Source organism: Empidonax traillii, unplaced genomic scaffold, assembly GCF_003031625.1.
Source record: "Empidonax traillii isolate 1590-97213 ecotype Southwest subspecies unplaced genomic scaffold, ASM303162v1 scaffold507:size695108, whole genome shotgun sequence".
NCBI classification, from domain to species: Eukaryota; Metazoa; Chordata; class Aves; order Passeriformes; family Tyrannidae; genus Empidonax; species Empidonax traillii.
The window spans coordinates 85,757-112,106 of record NW_020955700.1 but is presented as its reverse complement, the minus strand read 5'-3'; the positions used below and the strand labels follow the sequence as shown (position 1 = coordinate 112,106).

The 26,350-nt window shown below is 35.0% G+C and overlaps 1 protein-coding gene across 3 annotated transcripts in view; it reads left to right on the top strand.

Annotated features, from left to right (window-relative positions):
- Positions 1–26,350, top strand: part of SIPA1L2 (signal induced proliferation associated 1 like 2) — a 125,798-nt gene that overhangs the window by 57,693 nt on the left and 41,755 nt on the right. For all 3 annotated transcript variants that reach the window (XM_027896650.1, XM_027896648.1, XM_027896649.1), the window contains exons 4-10: positions 4,058–4,191; positions 5,459–5,647; positions 6,362–6,536; positions 11,010–11,113; positions 17,545–17,702; positions 19,233–19,809; positions 24,765–25,039. In XM_027896650.1, coding sequence (XP_027752451.1) covers positions 4,058–4,191; positions 5,459–5,647; positions 6,362–6,536; positions 11,010–11,113; positions 17,545–17,702; positions 19,233–19,809; positions 24,765–25,039 — 1,612 coding nt within the window. The remainder of the gene's footprint in view (positions 1–4,057; positions 4,192–5,458; positions 5,648–6,361; positions 6,537–11,009; positions 11,114–17,544; positions 17,703–19,232; positions 19,810–24,764; positions 25,040–26,350) is intronic.

The following is a 26,350-nucleotide window of genomic DNA, read 5'->3' as shown; positions in this document are numbered from 1 at the left end:
CTTGCACATAATGCCATGGATTTTCTTTGCCTTTAAGAAAATATATACGAAAAAGAAATAACTTTTTGAATATTTGATTTAGTTTACAGTTTTATAATTGGCACTTGTCAGCGTACAAGTTTAATTTCTGTTTTAAGATACATGGAAGGAACACCCAGGCATGTGTAGCACTAATTATTCCCTTCCCTTTCAAGAAATACAAGATTCAAAATTCAGTGTTTTCTGAAATGAGCTGTGGTTTTATACTGCATATTTATAAGCTTTGTAACTATTGTTAAAATCAAATCTGACATGACTGATGTAAAATATGTTTATTGAAGATATCTTCTCAGTTTTCAGTTAAGATTTGTAAAAGCTAGAATATATTACTTTATCTTATGGTTTTGATTGTCATTGATTTGTCCTTTTCCCCTTGTGCAATTATCCTCATAATACCTCGAGACTTGATTTTTATTACCATGCTTTTTATTTGAGGGAGGCTTGCAACCATTTTTTATTGTTACTGTGTCTGCTGATATGGAGCTGAAAAAGTGCCCTAGAAGAAATGTAAAGGCTTAGCAAACTGTTGGTATTAACTCAGTTTTGTAAAAGGAAGACTTTTGTATTATAACAAAAATTGACAAGCATTCCTTAAAATGAAAAAGGAAAAAATGACAAATATTTTAACATCTCTTTTTAAACGGCTAGAAAACAGCTCTTATTTTCCTCTTTTATCCCCAGCTGATACTTGTAAATCTACAGAAACACATTTAAGTGTGCTATAATGCGTTTGTACTTTATGAAATTTAAAAACCCCAGTGCTTTGAATTAAAAATGTTTTTCCCAAATGCCATAATATCAGTAGCCATGCTATTATTTAGTTTATTTCAGCTTCTTTACTTCCCATTCCTGAAACTACTTTGTCTGTTTTATTTGTAATGCACATAAATAGTGTCCTTGGTTTTGTGTCTTTCATATTGTACAAGAAATTAGCAGGTGTCTGCCAACCTTGCAATTTTTGGCTCAGTAATACTGCAGTCAAGGAACATAGTAACTGTGTAATATCCTTTTCTAGATTTACATCAAAATGGAAGGCTACAGAAATCTTAACTGAGAAGTTTGCCTTTTGTCAACACCTGAACTATGCAGCTGTGGGGAGATTTTATGTTCTTGGAAGTGTTTGACTTCTGAATTTATCTCTCTCTTTCTCCTTCTCTCTGTCTTGTCTGTGAAATCCAGTTCCATTTGATAAATTTGCCCATTAAGGCTCAAAATTTTAATTTAAAAATCCTGGGAAATCCATGAGGTATTTATTCATGCAGGTAGAATGCTCTGACTGGGGAAGGAATGTAGCTGCTGAGCATGAGCAAATAATGTAATGTCTGTGCCACTTTGATTCCAGGTGTTCCTTCCAAAAAAAGGATGCCAGTTTTAATGTGCTGCTGCTCATTTTCCTTCACTGGGAGATGGATTGTAACCACCAACATATTTTATAGATAGATTTTTGAAAGGCTGCTGGAAACCCAATTTAAACTTGATTTGAGAAATAAGACTGTCATTTTTGTAGAGATGACTTCATTTTTTTGTATTCGTTCTGAGAGTATGCATAACTTCTTAGTTAAAGACATTCTGCAAAAAATTTCTTTATATGTCTCTATAAATACTTTGTAAAAAGACCCAAAAAGTATCAAACTAGTTCAATAAAGCTAGCAAAATGGTTTTTAATCCAGATAATATTTAAGGAGAATTTAGTCCATTACTTCATCGCTATTTGAAATATGGGATTATAGTGTAAATTGGATTGGAAGGTGTTTCTGGAGGTCATCCAGTCTAATTCTCTGTTTAAAACTCCCTTTGAACATGGGTTCTGAATATGTTGCTCAGAACCTATTCCCCTTTAGCTGTCCCTTTAGCTTTTTTACTATCTCTAAGGATGGAGATTTCACAAACTCTCCTGGCAACCTGTTTCTGTGTTGGATTCCCCACGGTGAGGGGCTGCATCTTGTGATGGTTGCATCTTGTCCTTTCGTTTTGTACCTTGAAGAAGCATCTGTTTCTCCATTCTCTGTAACCCCCATCAGTTAGTGGGATCCTGCAGTTATTTCCCTCCCTTAACCTGCTCTTCTCCAGGCTGCAGAAATCCATCTCATTCAGTCTCTCCTCATCTGTTATGTTCTCCAGCCCCCTGATTATCTTGGTAGTTGTTTGCTGGCCTTGTCCCCCTCTGTCCAAAACTGGACACTGCTCCTTATGTGGCCTTGGGAGTGCCAAATACAGAGGCATAATGTCTTCTGAGCTGCTGGTATGTTCTTTCTGGGGCAGCCCTTTACCTCTGCTGGGGGGTTGTGCTGGCTGCTGGGCAGCCTTTTGCTCGCAGGGTCCCCAGTCCTTTTCTACAGAGCTGCTCCTGGGGCCATTGGTGCACAGCCTGTGCTATTGTATAAGCTTGTTCTGTTCTACATACAGGTCTTTGTTGGTCTTCATAAGGTTTTTTGTCAGTCCACTTTTTCAGATTGTCAAAGCGAGGGTTTGTTTTAACATGTGAGGTTGGAAACTTCAGTGGTTTCTGAGTTGTTCCACATGCAACTCAGCTGTCCCAGCTCAGCAGCAGCTGCTGCCTGGGGAAGGGGAGAGTGGGAAGTGAAGCACAGGCATCTTTCAGCTGTAGGAGTCTACCCATGTGGCTTTTCCTTTGCCTGCTTTTGTAAAACAGTGCAAGGTTTATGAATTTCAGTATCTGCCCTGTGCACATCTTACTGATTTTTTAAAAACCTGCCAGTTTTTTCTCTTCATCTGCTGAACCCAAATGCAGTCCTAACCTCCAATACATGTGCTGATCTCCTTGAGCTTGGTCATGTAGATAAACGTGTTGAGGATGCACTCCATTCCATCATTTAGATAATGTTAAAACCCCTATTAAACAGTGACAGCTCCAGGACCAAATTCTGATAAACCTTTTAGTAACTGGCCACTATTTGTAGTTCATATTACTGATCACAGTCCTTTGAGACCAACTGTCCAGCCAGTTTCTGTCCACCTTGTAATTTGCATGACCAAACCATGTCGTTTAAATTTAGCTACACGTATAGTATGGGAGACTGTGTGAAAAGCGTTGCCAAAGTGCAAGTAGGTGACATTCATTGCTCCTTCCTCATCCACAAAGCCAGTCTTGTTATTGTAGAAAACAACTGGATTGGTCATGCATGATTTGCATTTTTTAAATCTGTGCAGGCTGTTTCCAAGCATCTTTTTTGTCCTTCACGTGCCTGGAAATGTCTTCCATGAGAATTTGTTCCTTAATCTCCCTGGGAAGTAAAGTTTATGGTGACTGGTCTATGGCTTCCCAGACCCTTTTTCTTACCCGTTTTTAAAGGTGACTGTAACTGTTCGCTATGACCTTTCAAACGTGTTAAAGAGCAGCCTCGCTCTGTCACAGGCTAGTTCCCTCAACATGTGTCCTCTTTGGTCTCACGGACTGGAGTATGTCTAGTCTCCTTAAATGGTCTCTAATGTGATCCTTCTCTTCTGTCGATGGTGTTTTAGTCTCCCGGGCTGGACTGGTTGGCTCAAGGATGAATTTAGCTATTCATCAAAGACTGAAGAGTTACTAGCCTTAGTTTTCCCTTGTTGAGGCTGAGTTGCTCCTTTGAATGTAAAGTTGTAAATAAGAATAAACTGAATGAGATGAAGGAAGCTACATACCACTTTATTTGTTTGAAAACTCTTAGCTTTTATTGAAGTTTTTATGTAGATACAGTGTCTCCAAACTAGTTTCTTGCAACATCAAGCAAAATTATTAATTTCATAGTAAAAAAAAAAATTTAAAAAATTCATAATAGCAGCAGTTGCAGTAATTTATATGATGAGTGACCATTCTGCTCATCAAAATTATCATTTTGTCATTTGTGTACTTGTTGTACATTCCAGAAGATCACAAGCCATGTATTTAGAGATCTCATAGCTCAATTAAAAATAATCTTTTTTTTTGCTGCAGAAATATTTTGAGATTTGATAAATATTTTCTAGGCGACTCATACTTTACTATTCTCTTATCTCTTCATTCATTCTTGTGCAAAAGAGCATCAGAACTACTTTGGAATAGATGAAAATCTTGGACCTGTAGCAGTCAGCATCCGGAGGGAAAAGGTGGAAGATGCTAAGGAGAAAGAAGGATCTCAGTTCAACTATCGTATAGTTTTCAGGACAAGTGAGGTAATGTTCATTCAGTAATTCTGCAAAGGAATAGAGAAGTTAACTTAGAGCTTAGTGTGCTGTTTACAAACTGTGGATATGTTTCTAACTTTGAAAGTAAATCTGCTAAGGGGAAGGGATGTTGTACCATTTGTAAATGTAGTTGCTCCTGAAGTTGCTCTCTTCTGTACCGCACAAAACTTTTGTCTTTTTGAGTGAGCACCCAAAAGGAGGTAAGTTGGCTGAAGAGTACTGAGAGATGCAAACAAGGAACAGATGTTAAGAACACAGCTGAAGATAAGTGTGGATCAGGCTACTTGATGTGTTTCTAATGACAGAAATAAAAGATAGAAAAATTAAGGGAAAAAATAAAGTGTAAAATTTGAAAACTAGTCTAATGACTTATTTGTATTGGTTTTTTTGCTTCAGAATACTTTCTTAGAAGCTTTTTGGTAAGATGTTTCTATAATACTTCTACATATGAGACTTGTGGAAGGAATATTAATACATTCAAAAAACTAATGGTCTCACTTGAAAGAAAAATTTACTTATGGTTGTTGTGGAGGGTCATATCTCACAACTTCTATTTCGAGCAATTTAATATCTTTTGCTAACTAATTTATTTATCACAGCAACTACCTTAGATTTGTATGAAAACACAATGTTATTATTGTACCAAGCAACTGTAAATTTTCATAATTCTTGGGACTATTGTTTTTTTTTTTTTGGTTACGGCATAGAGGAGTGTTAGCTAGGCTTCCTGATATCACTGGACTCCTGTGCTTTTGTGAACAGATATATAAATAGACACATAATTAATTTTTTTTTAGTCTAGGTTTTTATTTTATAGCCAAAAAAGGGATGTCCATGTATGTATGTGTGGAGGGGTGATCCAGGTGACTCAGTTCTAAGAAATCACTCTCTTTTTGCCAAATCCAATGAAGATAAAGCAAGATGGATTAAAAAAATAGGTGAATGGGTGAAGTGAAGGTGCTGCTAGCTATGGCTTACCTCACCTGTCCAACCTCCCATTTCACTACTGTGTTCGTTAGGTATATGGCATTAAATTGACCATTTTTAGTTTTCCTGGTGTTAAAAATATACCACCCCCCCCAAAAAAAAAAGTAATATTCAGTAATCTTTTTACTAGTTTTAAGAAAATTAAAATAGGACTTTTTTTCTTCCCTGTCATCTTTCCATGCTTCTCCTAAAACCTGAAGTTTATGTCTTTAAGAGTCACTGTAGTATTGGAGCTAAAAATGTTTTGTGTGTTTCACCTTTACTGCAGCTTACTACACTTAGAGGAGCAATTTTAGAAGATGCTATACCATCCACTGCTCGTCATGGCACGGCAAGAGGTCTGCCTCTCAAAGAGGTACTAGAGTATGTAATACCAGAGCTGAGCATTCAGTGCCTGAGACAGGCTTCCAACTCACCCAAAGTACCCGAACAACTGCTTAAGCTGGATGAACAAGGGGTATGTAGCACGACTTCTTTTTTAAAGACTGTTCCTTTTTTAAAGACTGTTCCTTATTAGAATAAAAAAAATATTAAATATTTTGCAGGCAGTGTTAAAAAACATGGGTTTTTAATGCAAAGCATTCAGTTTCTTTGTTTTAGAGATACTTGTCTGTTTTCACTGACAAAATGAGGTTTGCTTTTCTAAGCAAGTTCTTTTCAAATTGCATTTCAGCTGAAGGAAATAAATATTGTCTTTAGATAGCTGAGTGAGAGAAAGATTATTAACTTTGAACACCAGTAGGAGGGGATTTTCACAGTCTGTTTGCACTTCGATGTGTACAGATCACAGAATAGTCTGAGTTGGGAGGGACTCACAATAATCATCGAGTCCAACTTCTATGTGAATGGCATGTGAATGTACATGAAAATACATCTACCACTTTATTAATATTGTGCATAGGTAAAGAGGCAAAAGCATATTAAGTCTCCACATCTAAAATTTTTGGTTGTTTTTTAAAATAACATGATTAACTTGCTGTACTCTTACTAGAATAGAATGCTTCTGGATTCATACAACTGAAATTGGGACTAATGAATTAACTGCATGGCAATGAAATATTCATATGGCCTAAATTTTGACAGAAAGGTTTTACTTATTAACATTTATTCTAGTATTGGCTTTCCTTTGCTTCTGTAATTTTTCCTTTTTTTATTTATTTTTTAATTTCAGCTGAGTTTTCAACATAAGATTGGTATCCTTTACTGCAAAGCAGGCCAAAGCACAGAGGAAGAAATGTATAACAATGAGATGGCAGGACCAGCTTTTGAAGAGTTCCTTGATCTACTGGGCCAGAGAGTACGGCTAAAAGGATTCAGTAAATACAGGGCTCAGCTAGATAATAAAAGTAAGTTATGCTTCCAACCTATAGTAGAAATGGTAATTATACAGTTCATCTTCTGCAAAACATATCTTTTCATGCTCTTCACTTTGGGTTTTGATTAGTAAGATTTTATTTTAAATGCGGAAGATGAAGCATACGATGAGAGCATGTATCAAACCTTGTCTGAAAAGTTATTTACTTTTTCAGTGGCATTAGCAAAACTGTAAATCAAAGCAACTTATTTCGTTTACACTTTTTTAAAAATCATACTATGTGAGTGTTATTTCAGAATTCCCCAGCTAAACTTTAACATCTTATTCTTAAAAAGGCAAAAGAAGAAATATGTTTCAAAATGTGGTGTCATGACAAGGGACCATTATCCTTGTTTCAGCTAAACTTTTGAGCTTCCCTTTAATCAACATATACATTTATGTTTATAATTGTGTAGCAATCAAGTTTTCTCAGTTTTCTAGTTCTTCACACATGCACAGTAAGCATGCTATCATTCCTTAGTTGATAATTATTCATCTACCTCAGTGCTGTGTTATTAGTGCCATTTCCTCAGGTCCTTAAGTTTTCCTATCTCTAGTATTATATAGATTTAATTGTTCAAGTTTGTTGTGTTTTGTAGCAAAAATAGGAACTGAAGTGTTGCTGTTAAAAAAAAAAAAGTGATATGTTAACACACTTCTTTATTAGCACTGTTTTCACTGTTCTTAACTCAGTTTAATGATGTTTTAACAGGATTTTGATAACTGATCACTGTGAACTGTGATCTAAGGATATCTTGTTATTCATCTACTTCATTTTAACATGGTGTCAACCTGTACAAGCACCACATTTATTTCTATTAACAGTATTGCCCCTCCTTAAATCCACATTTGTTTCACTTTAATAATTCAGGCTTGATAAAGGCTATTGCATCCTATTTCAGTACAGAATAATAACTAATTTTTCAAATTAATGTGTAGAAATATTTATTAACATGCTGTGAATGTCAGACTTCTGGAATGAATTGATAAATAAGGATGAAATATTGAAAGGAGTGAGGGATGTTTGGGTTTTCTTTCCCTCCACCCCCCAATCAGAGCATGACTGAGCATCACCTAATAATTTGTACATATGAAAATATATGGTGGTCTGTCAAACAAATTCAGTTTCTGTATTTGCTGTGCTTCAGTATTTTCTTTGCTTCAGTATGAACTTGCATTGCTGATCAGCACTGTGTGTGTATCAGTCAGTAACGTGATTTTAATGTTTTACTAAATCCGTGTGCCATTAATGATATCATCCTGTCATAGTATGTTCCCATAGTTTGCAACAAGCAGAACGGAATTAAGAGAGTTCACAAAGATACAGTCTTCAGTATTATATTATAATGTAAAATACTGGCCTAATTATAATATTTTCTGTGTTATACTTTTAAAAATATAATTATGCAACAAGTATGTGTTGTATTTATAATTGGATAATACATTGCTCTGACTGCCTGCAGGTTCAGAACAGTGTAATAATTTAATCTCCAGGAGCTACATTTTTGGTAGGCACAATGTTTCAGTAATAATTCTTGCTCAGTTCTTGTAGGATTCACATTTATTAAATCTTTCTATTCTCAAATGCTTAACTAGCTGAGTTTTTTTTCTGTAAAAAGTTCTCCTTTGTAAGTTTGTGTCTTTAATGTTTTGGTAAGTAATTGCTCCATTTCTTATGGAATACAGAAAGTAGAATGTTGTGGTGGGTTGATCTGTCTGGCAGGCAGGTCCCCACCTCTTGCTTACTCACTCACCCTTCAATTTGTGAATTAAGACATTTCAGTAAGTGGGTGGAAGAAAGGAAAAAACACCCCCCAAAACAAACAAAAAAGCAAAATCAAAACAAAAATCCCCAACCAACCAGAAAAACCAAACCACCACTACAACAATCGGCCAACAATAAAAGGGATTCAAACGCACTGACTTGCCACCTCCCATTAGCTGACTGATGTACAGTCAGTCTCTGAGCAACAGCTACCTTGCAAAAAAACTCCTCTCCCTGCTCCAGTTTTATTTCAAAGCTCAACTTTATATGGTATGGAATATGTCTTTGGTCGATTTGATTGGCTGTCCCAGCTGTGTCTCCTCCCAAGCTCTTGGCCGCTCCTAATGTACTTCCCAGGGTGGGGAACAGTGTGAGAAACAGAGAAACTGATGCTATGTAAGCACTATTTACCAATGCCTAAGACATTGGTGTGTTATCAACACTGTTTTGATCACATATGGAAAGCACAGCACCATATGGGCTGTTGTGAAGAAAGTTAGCTCAATCCCAACCAGACCAAGCAAATCTGAAGAACACGTGGAATGTATTAACTATTAACTCTTTTCTGCCCTTCTTTAGAGCAGTTTTAGTGACATGCAGTTCCAAATCCCAGGAATAAGAAACAAGAAAATTGAGTGAAACTTTACCAGTTTGGTACTATATAATTTGTTTTAAGACATATCAGTCTAATAGAAATGAGAAACTAAAGAATTTATTCCAATATTATTGGAACATTAATGTTCTTATTTGTAATCAGAATATAATTATGGATTATTTTATAGATAAATTGGATTATAGACTAGTTTATAAACAGAGAAATTACAATGAAAGAAATTGAGAAAATGTTGTAATTTTATGTCTACACAGGAATAGTGCTGTTTCACTTTAGTTTGCTAAAAAGTGCTTTTCTGCAAAATATCTCATAACTAAAAAAAGATCTAGCCAATTTTCTCAAACTTTGTGAAATAGAACAAATGTTCAGAAGGGAATGAGGTGCAAAAATGTCAGGCCAGATATAATTTTTTCTTTTCCCTTCACTAAAATTGTCAGCAGAGTAATGTTTGTAGTAGCAACTACTATGTAAATTTAATCACAGTGGGCCTTAGTAGGTGTTTGAGTAGAGCATGTGTTAAGTTAGAAGATTTCAGCTTGCTTTGTGTAACGGACTAAATTTCATAAGAAAAATTTGTTATCTCATTTCAAAAGTCAAGGTGCTAAATCAAAAGTATTGAACTAAGTAGGATGTTGTATTAGGAAAGCACTGATTTTAAGGGTAAGGAACTGTATAGGTTCTTAATAAGTATTTAAATAAGTAGCTCTGTAGTAACTATTTAAAGGGATTGTTTTTTGCAATAGTTGTTCAAGATAATTTGACTTTAGTATTTAATTACAAATGGAGTCAGTATAGGGTTGCTGACGTCAGTGTAGGTTAGACAGATATTTGTTTTATATTTCACATTATTTCCTCTTTCTGTCTCTTCAAAACTGCTTTTCTAAAATGCCACTGAGAGGTTATAGTGGAATTAGCTTTTTAACTGGTTTTCAAATAGAGAAGTGCAATAATCTTTCCCTTTTTTAGCAACATTTAAGTAAGAAACTTCAGTGGAAATTATGCTTCCTATTTCTTATGCATCTGCAATTTGTAGATATTAATAAATGAAGCTAATTTTATTATTGTACAGACAAAACTGTATATATGAACCCAGTTATAATATGAATGTGCTAATAACTACATACATGCAAAAATATTTTTAGATTTGGGGCTGCAGATAGAGTATGATTGCTGCCGAATTTTACCCTTAAGTGTAAATTTATATACTGCTAACTGGAAAACTAACAAGACCCATCGATTTATTTTTGGAATACAGTCACTATTTAAAACAAAGCAAAACTTTAAACAATGTGTGAATGACTGTGCTGGAGAATGTTTATTGGTGTAAGGAACAAAAAAGTATGTTAAAAAATGAGTGAACATGGAAGAAAACAAGAAAAATTGGTGGTTGTCTTGACCCAATAAGGTGTTCATTAAAGTAAAAAATTAAACCTTTTAAAAGTTCACTGTACTTACTTAAATAGTCTGCACATCCTGAAGAAGGTGAATAAAAATGATTACGATTACAGTGTAAAAATCATCTAATTTGCTGTAAACATTGTGAAATGCTAATAAACTTTCGAAATAAAAGAAACAAAAATATTACCATATATGAAATGCATTTTTATAATTTTCAAATATGTGAAAATTCCCATGAAAATTTTAATGTTATTATGTACATATTTTATGTTTTAAAAATATGTGTTTTAATGTCCAATTTCAAGTAGCCAGTCCCTTTTTGGTAAAGTAGAGATTTCATTATTTGTCCTTATTAAGTGCTAAATAATGAAAATGCATAGTACATAAAACTATACTCAAGTAACTAGGTGGTTGTTCCTTTTTCATGAAGTGCCAGTGTATTCAAAATTAGGTCATTTAGGTCTCAGAGACAACAAACTCTTTGGGTATTTTTCTGCAGGACCCTTCACGTCCTATAATATGAAACTAAAGAGTAGATATTTAGCTGATGCAAGCTGGTTTTGTTCTATTGAAAAAAAGACTTAAATTGCTTAAATAGATTTAAATCATAGCATGTGAAGAATGGTACCCTAAAAAGTAGTACAAATGTTCTCATTTACTGACCTTCTTGCGATTAAATTAATTTTCAGCTGATTCAACAGGAACTCATTCCCTCTATACTACCTATAAAGATTATGAGTTAATGTTTCATGTATCAACAATGCTTCCATACATGCCCAGTAACAGGCAACAGGTATGTTTTTTTAGCTTTTCTTTGTAATTTTTTCATTATAAATGTTTGACATTGGGGTTCTTCAGTAATATTGGTTGAAAACGGAATTGTTTTAATTTAAGTATGTCTCAGTTGTATTTTTTTTCTTGAAATATTCTAAGACATTAGAAATCTCACAGGATTTTTATTCTGTATAATTCAGTAAATTTATCCCATCTACCCTATTTCATTATATTATTAAAAGGCAATATTGCCTGTGATGAATGAGTTATTTTCAGTTTGGACTGGATTTACATCTTACTTATGTTTTAAACATTGAATGGAATGAATGTTTAAAATAGTCTTATGGTTAAAATATGCATGTAATAAGATTTTTAAAACTATTCCTTCCACTTAATCCTTATGTTACAGATCTTGAAATGTTTTCTAATATGTCAGTTTAGTAATAGCTGGTTAACTGTATCCTTCAAGGTGTCTGTGAAGACAGAAAACTGCAGTGTATTTATCTTATTTCTAGAGAATTCCCTTTGCTTATGTAATAATGGAGAATATCTTCAAAGCATTAAGGATGGCTAAAAACCAGCACAGCATCCAAAGTGTGCGGTGCACCAGTAAGGTTACTCTGTCTTGCCTGTCTAAGATATTTCTTGTTATTTAATTAAAAAGTACAAGCGCATTTGGTATAATATATCAGTATTAATGCTTAAAAGAAAAGCAGTAGAATTGCTCATAGGTCAGAAACGGTAGTTCATAACTTTCTGTGCTGCTAGTCTGTTTTTTCTAGGTCTGCAGAAATAAGTGTTGATTTCTTTAGTTAGTTTTAGAATATTCTGGCATTGTCATGCAAGATACAAAAATTTCGGCCGTTTTGAAGGGTTGTCATGAAATAAGGATGCTATCTCACTTCGCTTTTGAACAGCACACAAAAAATGCTTACTGATTGCTAAGCCATGTGAGTTGTCTCCTTCATACCTACCCTATCAATAGGTCTTGTATGAGGAAAAAGATGTGTCAAGGCAGCAAGAAAAAGATCAAAGAAAATGATTTAAATTCTTCAGAAGGGATAAATAATAATTGAATTGGAAGACAGTATGTCGTGTATTTATATAACTTAAATAAATGTCAGGGCGTAAAACTTTGAAAAGTTTGAAGAACTGTATCAAGTCAACATTTAGGACAACTTTTATTCCATTACACTTAGGGTTTAAATGTGGTTGAAAGAAACTAAATTAGGAATCAAAAGAGAGAAACTTTTCACCATATGAATAATACGAAGTTTTGATGACTCACTTCTAAAATTGTGTGGCTTTCAGGAGACAGGGCGTTCAGCTATATTAGACACTCAACTGTGACAGTAGCTAGTAATCAAGGTATTGGATCTTCATCACTGATTTCAGATTTTTCCACGTTTCTAAACTTTCACTTATGCCTTAGTACAATACAGGATTAATTTTAGTAAACACACTAGAAATTGTTTTGTCTGTTATCAGTCATAATAATCTTTGACTGGAAAGTGCATGTAAATAGGGAAAACTGTACTCTATTAAGAAGATATAATACACTGAATGAGCTTGCTGTAAAAGAATAAAATTAATATTTTCATAGCAAATCACAGGCACTGACAGTAAATATGGCCTTACTTGGAGTTTATTCCTTTTGTTGTTGTCTTTCATGAATCTCCCTTGTTTGTGAGAACAGGATATTCTCTTGCCATGATCCACTAATTTTCATAGTTTTGCTGTTTGTCAGCTTCACTGCTGTGTTGCTCAGCCACCCCCTATTACTGTTCTTTCACTTCTTCCTGTGCCTTCCTTTCATTCTCATCATTTCCTTATGTGTCTTTCTTTATAGTCAGGTGATGATTCTTGTGTACAGAATTTCAATTTTAACTCCATGGTTTTCCCCAGCAACAAGCACTCCTTTCCACAGTGTTTTAGTAAGCTCTCATCATTGTCCCTTTATTTAGTGTTTAGGTTCATTATTTAGCAGAAGCACTATGTTGTTATTCGTGGCTTTCTTGGGATCAAAATAATGTGGCAGTTTTCCAAGTTCAAGCAGTATGCCTATCTGAAGACCCACCACATTATTTTTCAGGTGATGAGATCTATCAGTGTTTGCACAGCATGGACACTGTCTTAATGAAATGTGACAAGTGCACCCAAATTACCAGAATTTAGCCAGCCTTAATGTTCAAAAGGGATCTATAATAATTGTTTATTTTTCTTCTCTTACTGTTTAGTTCCAAAGTACATAATGAAGTACGAAATGTATCAACAGCGTTACTTCTCACAAGCTAGGGTAATATTTGATTAGGTCTTCTTCCTTGAGACCTTTTAGGTGCTGAAGAAGCACTTGCATCAGTTGTGCTTAATACAGAGGGAGGCTTACAGGTGCTGTGGAATATGAATGTTGTTTGTCTCTTCAGGGTTTGGCTCACTAAGTGCATACCCAAGTAAGGGGAAGTTACGGACCATGGTTATTCTCCTTGTAGGTTCTGTTAGAAATGAAGACCCCCATTCAGTAGTTATTTTCTGCTAGCATAGTGTGCATGTACTGGATGAGGTTGTTGCACCCTATCCCTATGTCCCTTGTTTGGTAGTGACTGGGCAAGGTGTTCAGTCACTTCATAATCCACGATGGTGACCTACAGTGAGCAAGCACTGAGCATTGCTTATACTCCAAATACCTGTGAGCCAAAAATAGGCCGCACCAGAACTGTTTGTTGCTTCTTCCAGGATATAACTACGCCCTCCTTGGTCCCTGATCAGGACATCCCTGTAGTTTTAGAGCCAGCAGGAGATCCAAAGAGCAAGGTAATTTTCACTTTGGCTGCAACATAGGCTGGGAACTTTCAAGTCAGCTGCTCCTTCCCTAGGACAGAAAAGACTACCAGCCCTGGTGACCAGTTCCTTTTCCTTTACTGGCCTTTTCTTCAAATCATAGTTCAAGGTTTTCCCTTTTAAACTTAACCTTTGCAATGCCCCTTTCCAACTCATTCCCTTGCAAGTTTCCCATTCACACATTTGCAGTCTGCCTGTGTACACATGATCAGACCTGATTAATCCAAATCAGTTCAAGTAATCAGTTTTCACCCAGTTTAATGAAAACTTGAAAATGAAACAGATATGCAATAATGAAATAAACTTGTTGCATTTAAACTAGTGTTAAAATTGTTGGCTAACGAGACCTTCGGTTATACCAAACTCAGTTTAACCAGATCTGTTGAAAGATCTCTTGCCACTCATTTCTGGTTTTGGTACTGATTAAGAACACAAATTGAAAATAAAACTTTTGAAGCCACTTATTTTAGAAATGTACTAAAATAAGTTTGGAGATTTCCTTAATTGACTCTTAAGACTTTGTCATTTAATTGAATGAATGTAGATTAAAAATGTAGATTTTAAAGGCTGAGCATAACCTGTAAATATGCTAAGTTTTAAGGCAGTTCTTTTCTTCAGAGATGCATATCTGAAAATTCAGAATTGAGTTGTTAAAATCTGAGAATTAATATAGTAACTATTATTTGATGCTAACTATTTTAATCTAATGGATTCTGCTTTTCTAACATATTTTCCTTACTAGACTCCCCTTTGCGTGTCTTGTACTGTTACATAATACTTAACTGATTTCCTTTTGGCTGTCTGTTGTACTTGATTAGGTTCATTTTCAAATTCTAACATGTCAGTTTAGTCTGATATTGGAATGTTGTCAAAATGTGTTTGATGTCTCCTTACTGTAAGTAATTCCCTGTAATCTGTGCACCCTATTGAGAGTTCCTGTTGTAGGAACTCTCTGCATTGGCATGAGACTTTTTAGAGTATGTTAGAAAGGCAGATTAAAAAAAAAAAAAAATTAATAATACAACATCCAAAAACCCCAAACCTGAGCAGAGCTCAAAATGGGAGAGGAAGGGGAAACTGAGAACCTGGGGGAATAAAACCCTAGGAGGTAAATGTTGGGAGGAAAATTTAGGTTATAGAATGCAAACTAGAGAAGGGTTTCTTATAGATCTTTTTGCTTAGTTCCAGTTTCCTTCAATTCCTTTTTCATTTTCAGTATGCTATCCTTATCTCACATTTCCCAGAGAAGTATGTGTTCCCTCTTTCTTCTCCATTCAATACTTTATTCTTTTCCTGTTCCTTTATCCTATCCAGAGCACTTCTTTCCATGTTCCAGATCACCCCAGTTTATTTCTCTCCCCTTTTGAAGTTCTTTGCCTTATGATACTCTGTGCACAGCCACAACTGTGCTTTGCTTTGCTTTGTGTTGAAGTTGACTGACCACTTATGCATGACAATTATTTGTAAGTGTTACACTGGCTTTGTTTTAAATTGTTGAAGAAGTCACTAAAGATCTCTACAAGCTTGGTAAGGTTCTTAAAAATAATGACCTGTCTTCCTATTTCTATTTTTGGACTTTGTAGCGGTTTCAACTCTTAAAAAAATAGTTTAGGGATAAAATATGGGAAATGCCGTAATTTTAAAAAGGCATTTGCTAGTAAAATTTCAAACACTTCTAAAACTTAACTCTTATTAAATGACTACTATTCTTGTTTAAGCTACCTATGAGGGCAAGCAGCACCTCCTGAAGGGGTTTTCAAAAGCAGAAAATATTCTTGAAAACAGTGATTGTTTCAAATATAAATTTAAAGAGGATTGCATTATAATTTTTATAATTTGTTCTGTGGAAATGTATAGGCATGAACCACTGTAGCAAGAAAGAGTAACTGGGCACTTAGTGATATAAGACAGAAATTAATCACCCTGTACCCTTCAGTGGGAAGGTTCCTTACAAATTTAACGGAGGTGTAAATTCCAATCTGTGAGATAGTAATAACTTCTAAACATGATCATATGCTGCACTACTATGATCTAATTGTATGGCTCACTAGCTCAGCAAGTTACCTGGCACACTTAGTTCTGTGATCAGTTCCACATTGTGTGCTTTTACTGTAATTTGTACACAAAAGGTTGTATATGTTAATTGGCACAAATAGTCAGGTGTTACGATTTTAGTCTTAAAAATCTGAGAACTTGACTGAGCCACATGACTTACTCCAAATACTATTTTCTGTTCTTATATTTGTTGTAAAGTTTCATAAGAAGTCTTATTTCTTTAATCTGTGTTTGGGATTTTGATTATGTTTCAAATAATACAGATAAACTGAGTGTTTTAAAATTGTGGCTTTGACCCTTCTTACCACCTTTAGAATATCACCTTTTATGTTATTTTAAGAAACATACTTTTGGATTTTAGGCTTTAGCATACGCAACTTTGCACTCTTTTGTTGGTAGCTGTAATACTAACTTAATGGAAATGAGAAAATACAAGAAAATACCACTTTATTAGAAAGACTACCTTCTGTAAAATCAGTGTGATAGAGAAATTATTACTTACTCTGTCATAAAGTATTCAAATGAATTTGTTCTTATGTCATTTTTAGTTACACATGAGCTAAGGTACAGCTTTAAGTGTCTGTATGCTGTTAATTGACAATGCAAGGTCTTTGGCAGACTTTTGGTAAATATTTTAAATGTAGCATGTGGTAAACTATTTTTTTCTGTCTTTAATACATATGGATGTTTTATAAGCAAAGATATTTAAAAAAAAATGTTAAAAATTTGAAAGTTAAAATATACTTCTTTAAGGATAGTGAACCTTATGTTACTGTGGTGTTCTGTTGGATTTTCTTGGGGAGAGAGTATAGTGCTTCCTTATTGCTGGACATGTTTTATAGTTTTTACCATGTTTTGTCCTGTAAAAATGATTTAATACTTTAAATTATTCCTTAAATATATTTTGATGATAAAAGCTACCAATTACAAGAATAATTTTTTAATTTATGAGTCTTTAATAGCCATTGTTTCTCCATGAGTCTTAGCTTTGTTCCTCAAGTATGCAGTTGTTAAAATTTGTGATGAGTATTCGTGATAACCTATTTTTTTTAATAATAAGATCATAACAATAAAAACAATATTTAATAGAATTGCAACATGGAAAAAGAAGTTCTGTTGAGAAATAGAAGCAATATTATATTTTTAATGTAGACAAATATTACACTGTAAGGAGGGATCTGATATACAGTTCTCTGGATAGTGAGAAATGTCAGGTGATGTAACATTTTTTTATTACTGAAGGGATGCACTAAAGTAAGAGAAATACTTTTTTCTTATAAAATAAACCAGCAGTGAGCAGAAACTATGTAGAACTATGGGGGGGGGGGGGAGCAAGAGAACTCACTAGTGTATTTGTGAACTTAGCCCAATTTCCTTTCCTAATCTTTTTGCATTTCAGTCCGATGTCCTTTATTTGTAGTCATCCAGGATATGATAATTAAGTTATTTCTGAAAAATTATGCTTAATTTATTTTGGTTTTTTTTTTTTTTTCCTAAGCTGAAGAAATTGTGATTATTTTTTTATAACTAATTTTTCAATGCATGTTTCTTGTCTAGCTGCTAAGGAAAAGGCATATAGGAAATGACATAGTTACCATTGTCTTCCAAGAGCCAGGAGCACTTCCTTTTACTCCAAAAAATATTCGTTCCCACTTTCAACATGTATTTGTCATAGTCAAAGTGCACAATCCTTGCACTGAAAATGTGTGTTATAGGTGAGTAGAGACTTAATAATTATTTAAGTTTGTTACTAAGACTGCAGTGGAACTGTCTTCTAACAGTTTTGTATTTCTTGAAGATATTATGCATATAGTTTTAAAACTTCTGCTGCATTTCCTGTGAATTAGCAACACCAGTGTCTCCCTTGCATGCACCTAGAGTTACAGGGCACAGTTTGTAGACTTAAATGGTATATGCAGAACTCTGTGTTGATGATTTGTGGACACAAAATGAGGATATAACAAGTTAGTGAAAATAAGATTTGCAGACATAGCAATACGAATTTATTTAGAATTTTTACCTCACACTTTTTTCCTTTCAGAAATAGAGTGATTTAAAATAAAGTATTTTAGAAGGCTATTAACCTTTGTAAATCCCTGAGTATGACAATATGACACTAGCATGAGTTGTGGCCTTTAAGAATAAGAATAAGGACTTTTGGAGAATATAAAAACATCTCAAATTTCAGATGACCTTAACTCTCACATTTAAGTCACTGCATCATGAATTTTAGCAGGGTAACCAAGGTGGAAACCTAGCTGTGAACTGATTGGGAATTGTGCAAATGATAAGGACATAAGGTGTAATGACACAGGTTTAACATGCATAAGTGTTATTTATTTGTTGTTTAGAATGAGATTAAAATACATCATGAGGTTGGGTCATATCACTGTGGTTTAACTGTCCACTAGAACTTAAAATATCTTTTAGAACTTGTGTTTTTTTCCGTAACTGTTTTATGTTTAATAATACATGACATTTCCTAAATTACGTTTTTCTTACTACTAAAAGATGTCTGTCATCCCATATGTGACTGCATTTCAGTCAAATAGTTATACATAGTTTGCACACTATTTTGAAATTCTTTTCCAGTTGTAATACATTATGTATATAACAATTAGAGATACAATTGTATCAATTAAAAAATATCACTATTTCTCTTACATCTTGCTGTGAACTGTGTCCAGAATTGCAGGTATCTTCAAATTTTTTGAACATAGAGTAGCCAGCTTAAACAGGTGAAGAAGGCTCCATTATAATCACTTTGGAGTATAGTCACTCTTGGACACCAATACGTTTTGTTTGTCTTCACACTTCATTGTAACAAAATATCTGAGGATTAAAATAAATTTTTTATATATTTCTTAATTTTAAGATGATGCAACTGAGTGGCAGATGAAAATTATAGACTTAGGTAAAAATCATTTTAAAAAATATTTCTCTCATTTATGTCTCACAACACATTTTTATATTTACTCTTTAAAGAAGACAGTAACACCTAAGAAGTCATATTGATATTGTGTTAGTGAAAAATGTCCTTTATTAATAATATCCTTTATATATTTGAAAGAAGAAGCTATTTTAAAACAGTTTTGTTTAATGAGTCTGAAATGTCTGAAAAAAAAATTGATGTGTCAAAGTTAAACTCAACTGTGTAAATGGACTACATAGATCACAGTTCTGCTTATCACCTGATTATTTTTTTTAGGGAGTAACCATTTTGATTTTTTTCTTTCTATTTCCAGTGTTGGTGTTTCACGATCAAAAGATGTACCCCCATTTGGTCCACCAATTCCCAAAGGAGTAACTTTCCCCAAATCAGCAGTCTTTAGGGACTTCCTTTTAGCCAAAGTTATTAATGCTGAAAATGCAGCACATAAATCGGAAAAATTTCGAGCCATGGCTACACGGACACGTCAAGAATACTTGAAAGATCTGGCAGAAAACTTTGTCACCACAGCTACAGTGGATACTTCAGCAAAGTTTAGCTTTATTACTTTAGGAGCAAAAAAGAAGGAAAAAGTGAAACCAAGGAAAGATGCACATCTATTCAGTGTTGGAGCAATTATGTGGAATGTGATTGCCCGAGATTTTGGCCAGTCTGCTGACATCGAATGTCTCCTTGGAATCTCCAATGAGTTTATCATGCTGATTGAAAAGGAATCAAAAAATGTTGTGTTTAACTGCTCCTGTAGAGATGTTATTGGATGGACGTCTGGATTAATGAGCATCAAAATATTTTATGAAAGAGGAGAATGTATCCTTCTGTCTGCAGCAGATAATTGTACTGAGGACATCAGAGAAATTGTTCAAAGACTTGAAGTAAGTACAGTTTCTAAATTGGAATTTCAGTTTTTTTTGTTTTCAGTTGTTTTGTTTTTTTCATCTCCTTTGAGCTGTTATTAAAAATGTCCTACGTTTATAGTTCAGGGGTGTTTTCAGTCTTTGGAGGGCATTATAAATAGTAATCCTCACAACAGCATATGAGATTAGCACTGTCAATCCATTTTTCAGGGCTGAGGGTTCAGATACCATTGATCTGATTACTCGCCCAAGGCCATGGATGGTGCCAGTGACTGAAAAGCTGAGCTTTTGCACCCTCTTGCTGTAGCCTACACTCAAATCACACCTTTGTAGGTCAAAATATCCTTTAATTTAAAAGATGCAAAATATAAATGTGTAAAATATACTCACTCTGACTTCTTGTAATAATCCATGTGAATATTAGCAGAAAATTTTGTGCAAGTGATTCTGCTGATTTGTTCCTCTATAGCGAGCAACTACAGGAAGTAAAGAAAACTAGACCAATTAATGCCAGTTTTTACAGCTGACTGGATAAAGTTTTTCAGACACTTGATGACCCTGTCAGTATTACTGTCCTATAACTATTTCAGTCAGTATAAATGAAATGACAGGGACTCCAAGGTAAAAGTGCTGATGCATCTACATCACATGGTTGCACTTCACCCTTTGATCTTAATTTAAGTGATTTAGATGGCGTTGTTTTTTTTTTTTCTGTTAGAAAGCCCAGCATTGAAAAGAAATCAGTATGCTTACAGTTTTCACACTAGAACCATTGGATTGCAGCTGTTTTAGGGCCTCTGTAGTACTGCAGTCACACTTAGCTTAATAATAATAATAATAATAACTTTCTTCTGAAGTACAATTACTCTTTCAAGAGGTGAATGTCTCTAAAGTCTTCTTCCCACTGTTGTATTATCCTTTTCAATTGAACTTTTCAATTCACTTCTCTTAGACAGATATTTCCCTTTTGAAAAATAGAGTTCCCATTCAGTATTGTTAAATGGACAATATAAATTGCTTAACGCATATGGAAAAGAAGATTTAAAGTTCTAGTGAAAACTTCTGCTGTCATAAGTGACGATTTCTTTTTCTGTTTTTCACTTACTTGGTTTTGTAAAACATGGAAATATGGCAGTTGCTGAAGATAGATCATTCAAATTCGTTAAAAACACGAAATGAAATGTTTATCTATATTTACTTGAATACTTCCTCTATACAGCCACTAAAAAGTGTTTAAAACTCTGACACCACACTTTTAATGCATACTTTAAAAACCTTTTACGTGGCTCACAACACAGCTTAGGTCGACAATCACATGTCCCATCAGATGCTAAAGATGACAGCTCAATCTGTGATGTAATATCAGTCTTCAATGACCAGATTAACCATTTTCAGTCACGAGTAAAAGCATTTCTTAAAACCAGTGAGTAAAATGTTGCAGTTACTAAATGAGATTGTCAAAGAAATGAGTACCTTTTATTGCCTGGATTTATATCATGCAGGTGAATAAGAAACCTATATGAATATCCAGATTAAGAAAAGACATGAAAAACTGAGACCATGATTTTGGTTTGAGCCAAAACAATCAGTTCAGGACTGAAAAAAGACTGGGATTTGTCAGTGTAAATAAATTTATGTTTGTGGGGGAGAGTGTCTAGTTATATAGAGTAGAAAAAACAGCAAAAGCAAACTATACATTAACTTGGAGGATTGTGTTTGAAGGCAGAAAAAGTAGTGGTTTTGAGCTTTAGGATAACAGAGAATGGCAGAGTGATACAAGATTAAATGGAAACACTGAATGGATCTTTAGACGAGAACCTGAGTTGACAAAATTTCCTTAGTATCTTGTATATTAAAAAATCTCGTCACCTTCTTCATGGTACTTGAAAGATCTCTGGCTTTTAACTTCATCTGCGTTAAGTGCACTCAGAGGAGCTTGCTCTTTGTTCATTAGCAGCTACGAGATCAGTGAAATGGCAACCAAGTAAGCAGAATGACCTATTTTGAAGTGGAAGAGCACTATGTTTAATGTGCCATTACTATGTAGTATTCTTCTAGGGGGTATACTCTTATGGAGGAGTAGATCTGGAGTATTTCCTTTTGGGAATAGATGAATCTTTGGCAGGAATGTTTATTTTATCTTTTAAGTTTGGAATATTTAATTAGCATGAAGAAGAAATTTTGAGTGCTCTGAGTTGGGAAAATTTGTATACTTTAGCTGGGGCATTTCTTTTGCAGTATTTTTTAATTGTGACATAATGATAAAGAGGTGTCTGTCCCCTCCCCCCCAAAGAATATTGTGTAGTTTCGTAGAATTCCATCCCTCAGCTGGGCTCCTGACTGTAATAACATGTTCTTCTTTTCACTGCATGACTAAATACATTTTAGAAACCTGTCACAGAATTGTAGTTAACAAAGAGCTGAAAATTTCATTTTCACTTATCTAGTTCACAAATTATGAAAGTCATATTGAAAATTATTCATAACTGGAGAGCTGGAAAAAGAATAATTCAGCTGCGTGCTATACGGTTCTAATACTATATGCACAGTAATAAACACAACAGAAACTTTGGTTTAAAAAGGAAAGTTTCTAAAATATACCAAAAACTCAGAGCTGAATAATGACAAAGGAAATAGCTGCTTTTATTTTGTTAGGCAAACCCGGAATGTGGTTTTGTAAGCAAAACCTCCAGAGTACATTTTGGACATTTCAAAAATGACTTTCACATTTTGATTTTGAAACCTACATCTTCAGAAATAACTGGAAAGATTATGAATAGAAATGCTACAGTTCAAGTAGCCTAAACTTTCCAGGCAATAAATCTCAGAATATCAGATCCTTGCAATATCTTTCTCCAGTATTTCACAGCTTATAGAGGATTATCCCTTAATGAATGAGGGCTAATTGTGTTTCATTACCTTGAGCTTATCACAGGTTAAAAGCATGAGCATGCACCAGCTTCCTCAGATCAGCAACCTTGAAGTACCTCATGGTTTTGGAGCACTTTGTGGTCATTTGTACAAGTTCTGATTTTTTTCTACTGAGTGACGGATATCCATATGGAAATTCTAAAAAGACAATAGTGCTTTTAAATTTAATAAGGTATTTAAAATTGTGAGTTTCAGTCACTGATCAAGGTATTTCCGGTCAGCCATGGGATTGGGAATGGAGTAGACTTTAGGGCTTTCATCCCTGACTCTATAATAATGGTGGACAAAAGATCAGTCTAATCAGGAAGTGTAAAAAGGAAGCTACAAAAGTAACTTACAGCTCAGTGTTTGCTATGTGTTAAGTTGCTTTGTCAGTGATGGGGACGTACTTTCATAATTGTTGTGAGTGAAGCAGACAGTCCCGTCCATTTCCTGCCTGCCAGCTCTTTGGAGCACTATTTTAAAAAGCACCCTGTTTTTCAGCTGTACCTTTCCCCTGATCTGTCTGCATGGCTGCACAATTGCTGATGGGATACGGACACAGCGCAGGGGCGGCGGGGCCTTAGGTCAGTTTAAACCTCCCATAAAACTGCCCCTAGTCAACTGCCTTCGGCTTGGGTGGTGAAAGGAGCGGTTTTGTGACAGCTGTACCCAGTCACAGTGCCAACATCTCACTGCCTCTACAGTCCCACCCCCTCGCCATGCAGCCCAGAATTAGCTTGGCCAGTCTTCTGTGGGAAGCACACAATAAGCTAGGAAGCCAGCCTCTGCAGATTCTGGCTCAAATAGGCAACGACTCCTCCAAAATAGCCTCCTGAATTAAACTCAAGCTGTAAAACAACCTTTGCAAAGATCTGTCCTGCATGCCTGAAAATAAAGGACACTAGCCTCTTAACTTGAGCACCTGAAATTAAATGCCTGAAGTTGAGTAATGTGTGTACCTCTGTGATGCACACTAAAAGCAACCATAGTCAGGATGAACACCTTTGTGGAACAAGGTGTGCTGTGGAATTGCTCTTGGTGCAGCATGGGAAAATGTTGGGAAGATCTCCTGATCTGTGTAGTAACATATGCATCTCTAAAGGGCAGACATTTGCCTTGCTGGAGTGTTATAAAGGACCGTGAGGTCTTTGTTAATGTTGTTTCACAGGGGTGAAGTTTCTGTTCGAATTGTACTAATGGATCTAAAATGCATACTAGTTTTGTGACACTCACAAAAGGGAGTGCTAGGGTATCTCTCAAACTTAACTTGTAATGTGGGGTAGAATTTTGTCTTCTGAGTCTAATGCAGTAATCCAGCTCACAGGCTGTTGTATGACTATGTTTTACACAGAAAACTGTTGAGGACTTACTCTTGTTGGCAAAACGTGAATTTGAAGGATTTTGGCTACTCTATATAATGACAGAATTACTTTTCATTGAATATGAGGAAAATAATTCTTTTGTTTCCAAGTTTCCCAGTAACATGAAAACTCTTATACCATTTTAGTGATGTCCACATCTGGAGATGGTGATATTTAGGAATCTGGCTGTAAAGCAAAATAAATCAATATTCACTGCTATTTTCTTGAGGAAGAAAAGCTTCTAGAACTGAAGCACTTCACTCAATTTGGCTCATGTTATATCTCAAGTTTAATACTGAATAAAAATGCCTGCGCACCTGCAGTCAGCCAGCAAAACTGACATAACTGACAGGGCAGTGTTTTTCTTGCTTAGTGTTTTGAAACTAAACCAGCTGTTAAGTTTTCAGTAAGATACAAATGGTATTGTGTTAACGTTGGGCAAGGGGGAAAGAGCTTGACACGGGTCAGTGCTTGCTCTGGGGATGTATGATTTTTAGCATCGTGAAATGTTTTATTCATTCTATTTTATGCAGAAATCTTCATGCAAACATAAATGTTAATATAATTTAATATTAGTATACTAAAGATACTTAATGTCAAGCCATACATGGCTTAATAGTGTTTGAAAACAGATCTGGTTTTGAGTCCAAAGAAGTGTGTCCTGACATTAAATAGCATAACAATCTGATATTTCCTTAGATAGTGACCAGAGGATGTGAAACCACGGAAATGACCCTACGGAGGAACGGGTTGGGCCAACTTGGATTCCACGTGAACTTTGAAGGGATAGTGGCAGATGTGGAGCCCTTTGGTTTTGCTTGGAAGGCAGGCCTACGACAAGGGAGCCGCCTGGTTGAGATCTGTAAAGTGGCTGTGGCAACTTTGACGCATGAGCAAATGATTGACCTTTTACGTACATCAGTGACAGTAAAAGTGGTGATTATTCAACCACACGAGGATGGAGCTCCTAGAAGGTAATGAGCAATAGTTCTCAATGTGACATTTGTATCTGTTTGGTTTTTTTCTCTGCTGCTGCTTAAATGATGGCTCTTTTATTGGAGGCCTTCCCTAAGTGGATATTGTCTGTCATGTTTGGTGATAACATTATTGAGGCTCTTAAAGCAATCTTTTCCCCAAAAGCCATATTGACATGTAATAGAAGATAAAATGAGATCCTGGAAGAAATTTAATGGAAAATTTACTTTTGTGTGACTTTGAAAGGGTAAGAAGTAAACTTCAGTGCAACATGACTGAGCTGTTCTGAAAGCTGATGGTACTACTTTTCTTCCATAGGAGAGTTTTATCTTTTAGTACTGAAATTAAAAATACGGAATCCTTCTCATAAAATTGTGTCTTGTCTGTCTTCGAGATTTTGCCAACTCCTGACCATTAAAAAGATTAGTTTTATTTTTTCTTATGTTGAAATTTTGATGAAAGTAGTGAAATACTGGGTTCTGGACATACATAGTACCAAGTCTTAGAGACCTACTCACTTTTTACAGATACCTAATTTAGTCATATTAAATAGTGAATTACATCAATGAGGTCATTAAAAACGAAGACATCTTTTGCAGCATCAAATACATGCTCTCACTCAGGAAAAGACTGTAATAAAAATCAGTATAGTGACTGTGTCATTGTTTTCAGGAATGAAGTGCATTTTTCTTTCGTCAGTGTTTCTTTTTTTGGTGAAGAAGACTTTTATTCTTCTCTCAATTTTTGATTATTATGAGGCAGAGAAGTAGGGAAAATTGAAACTTTATAGCAGTGTGACTTTATTTCTCGCGTACCTTGTCTAGTCACTGTTAATTTGGCTCATTCTAAATGAGAACTGTACCAGAGTATTTAATTACTTCTCTTTTCGTAGCAGGCCAGCTTTAAATCTCTTGTTGATTTTTAAGTTAGCTGAAAAAACATTAGATGTGTTGCTTTTGGCAAGACAACAAGCAATAAAATTTTACGTAGCATGCAGCACTGTGAAGTCGATGCCAACTGTATACGAATACTGTTTAATTGGTGGCAATTCTCCAAGTAGTCATTGGCCTGATGTATGACACAGAAGTGCTGTCCCCTGCCTCAACTTGCATGTTGATGCGTTGAGTTCCTTTCTGAAGAAAATGCCTGTGAATGTGGAATAGCACCGTTTTGCTTAGTTGGATAGAATTTGCAATTAAGCCTCTCTTTGCTTAGCTTTGCTATTCTCACCATCTGCTTCTGGGTATGAATTTTCACTGACTTGTTTGGTATACATTTCCAAGCTGTTTACAGAATATGAGCCTAATGAG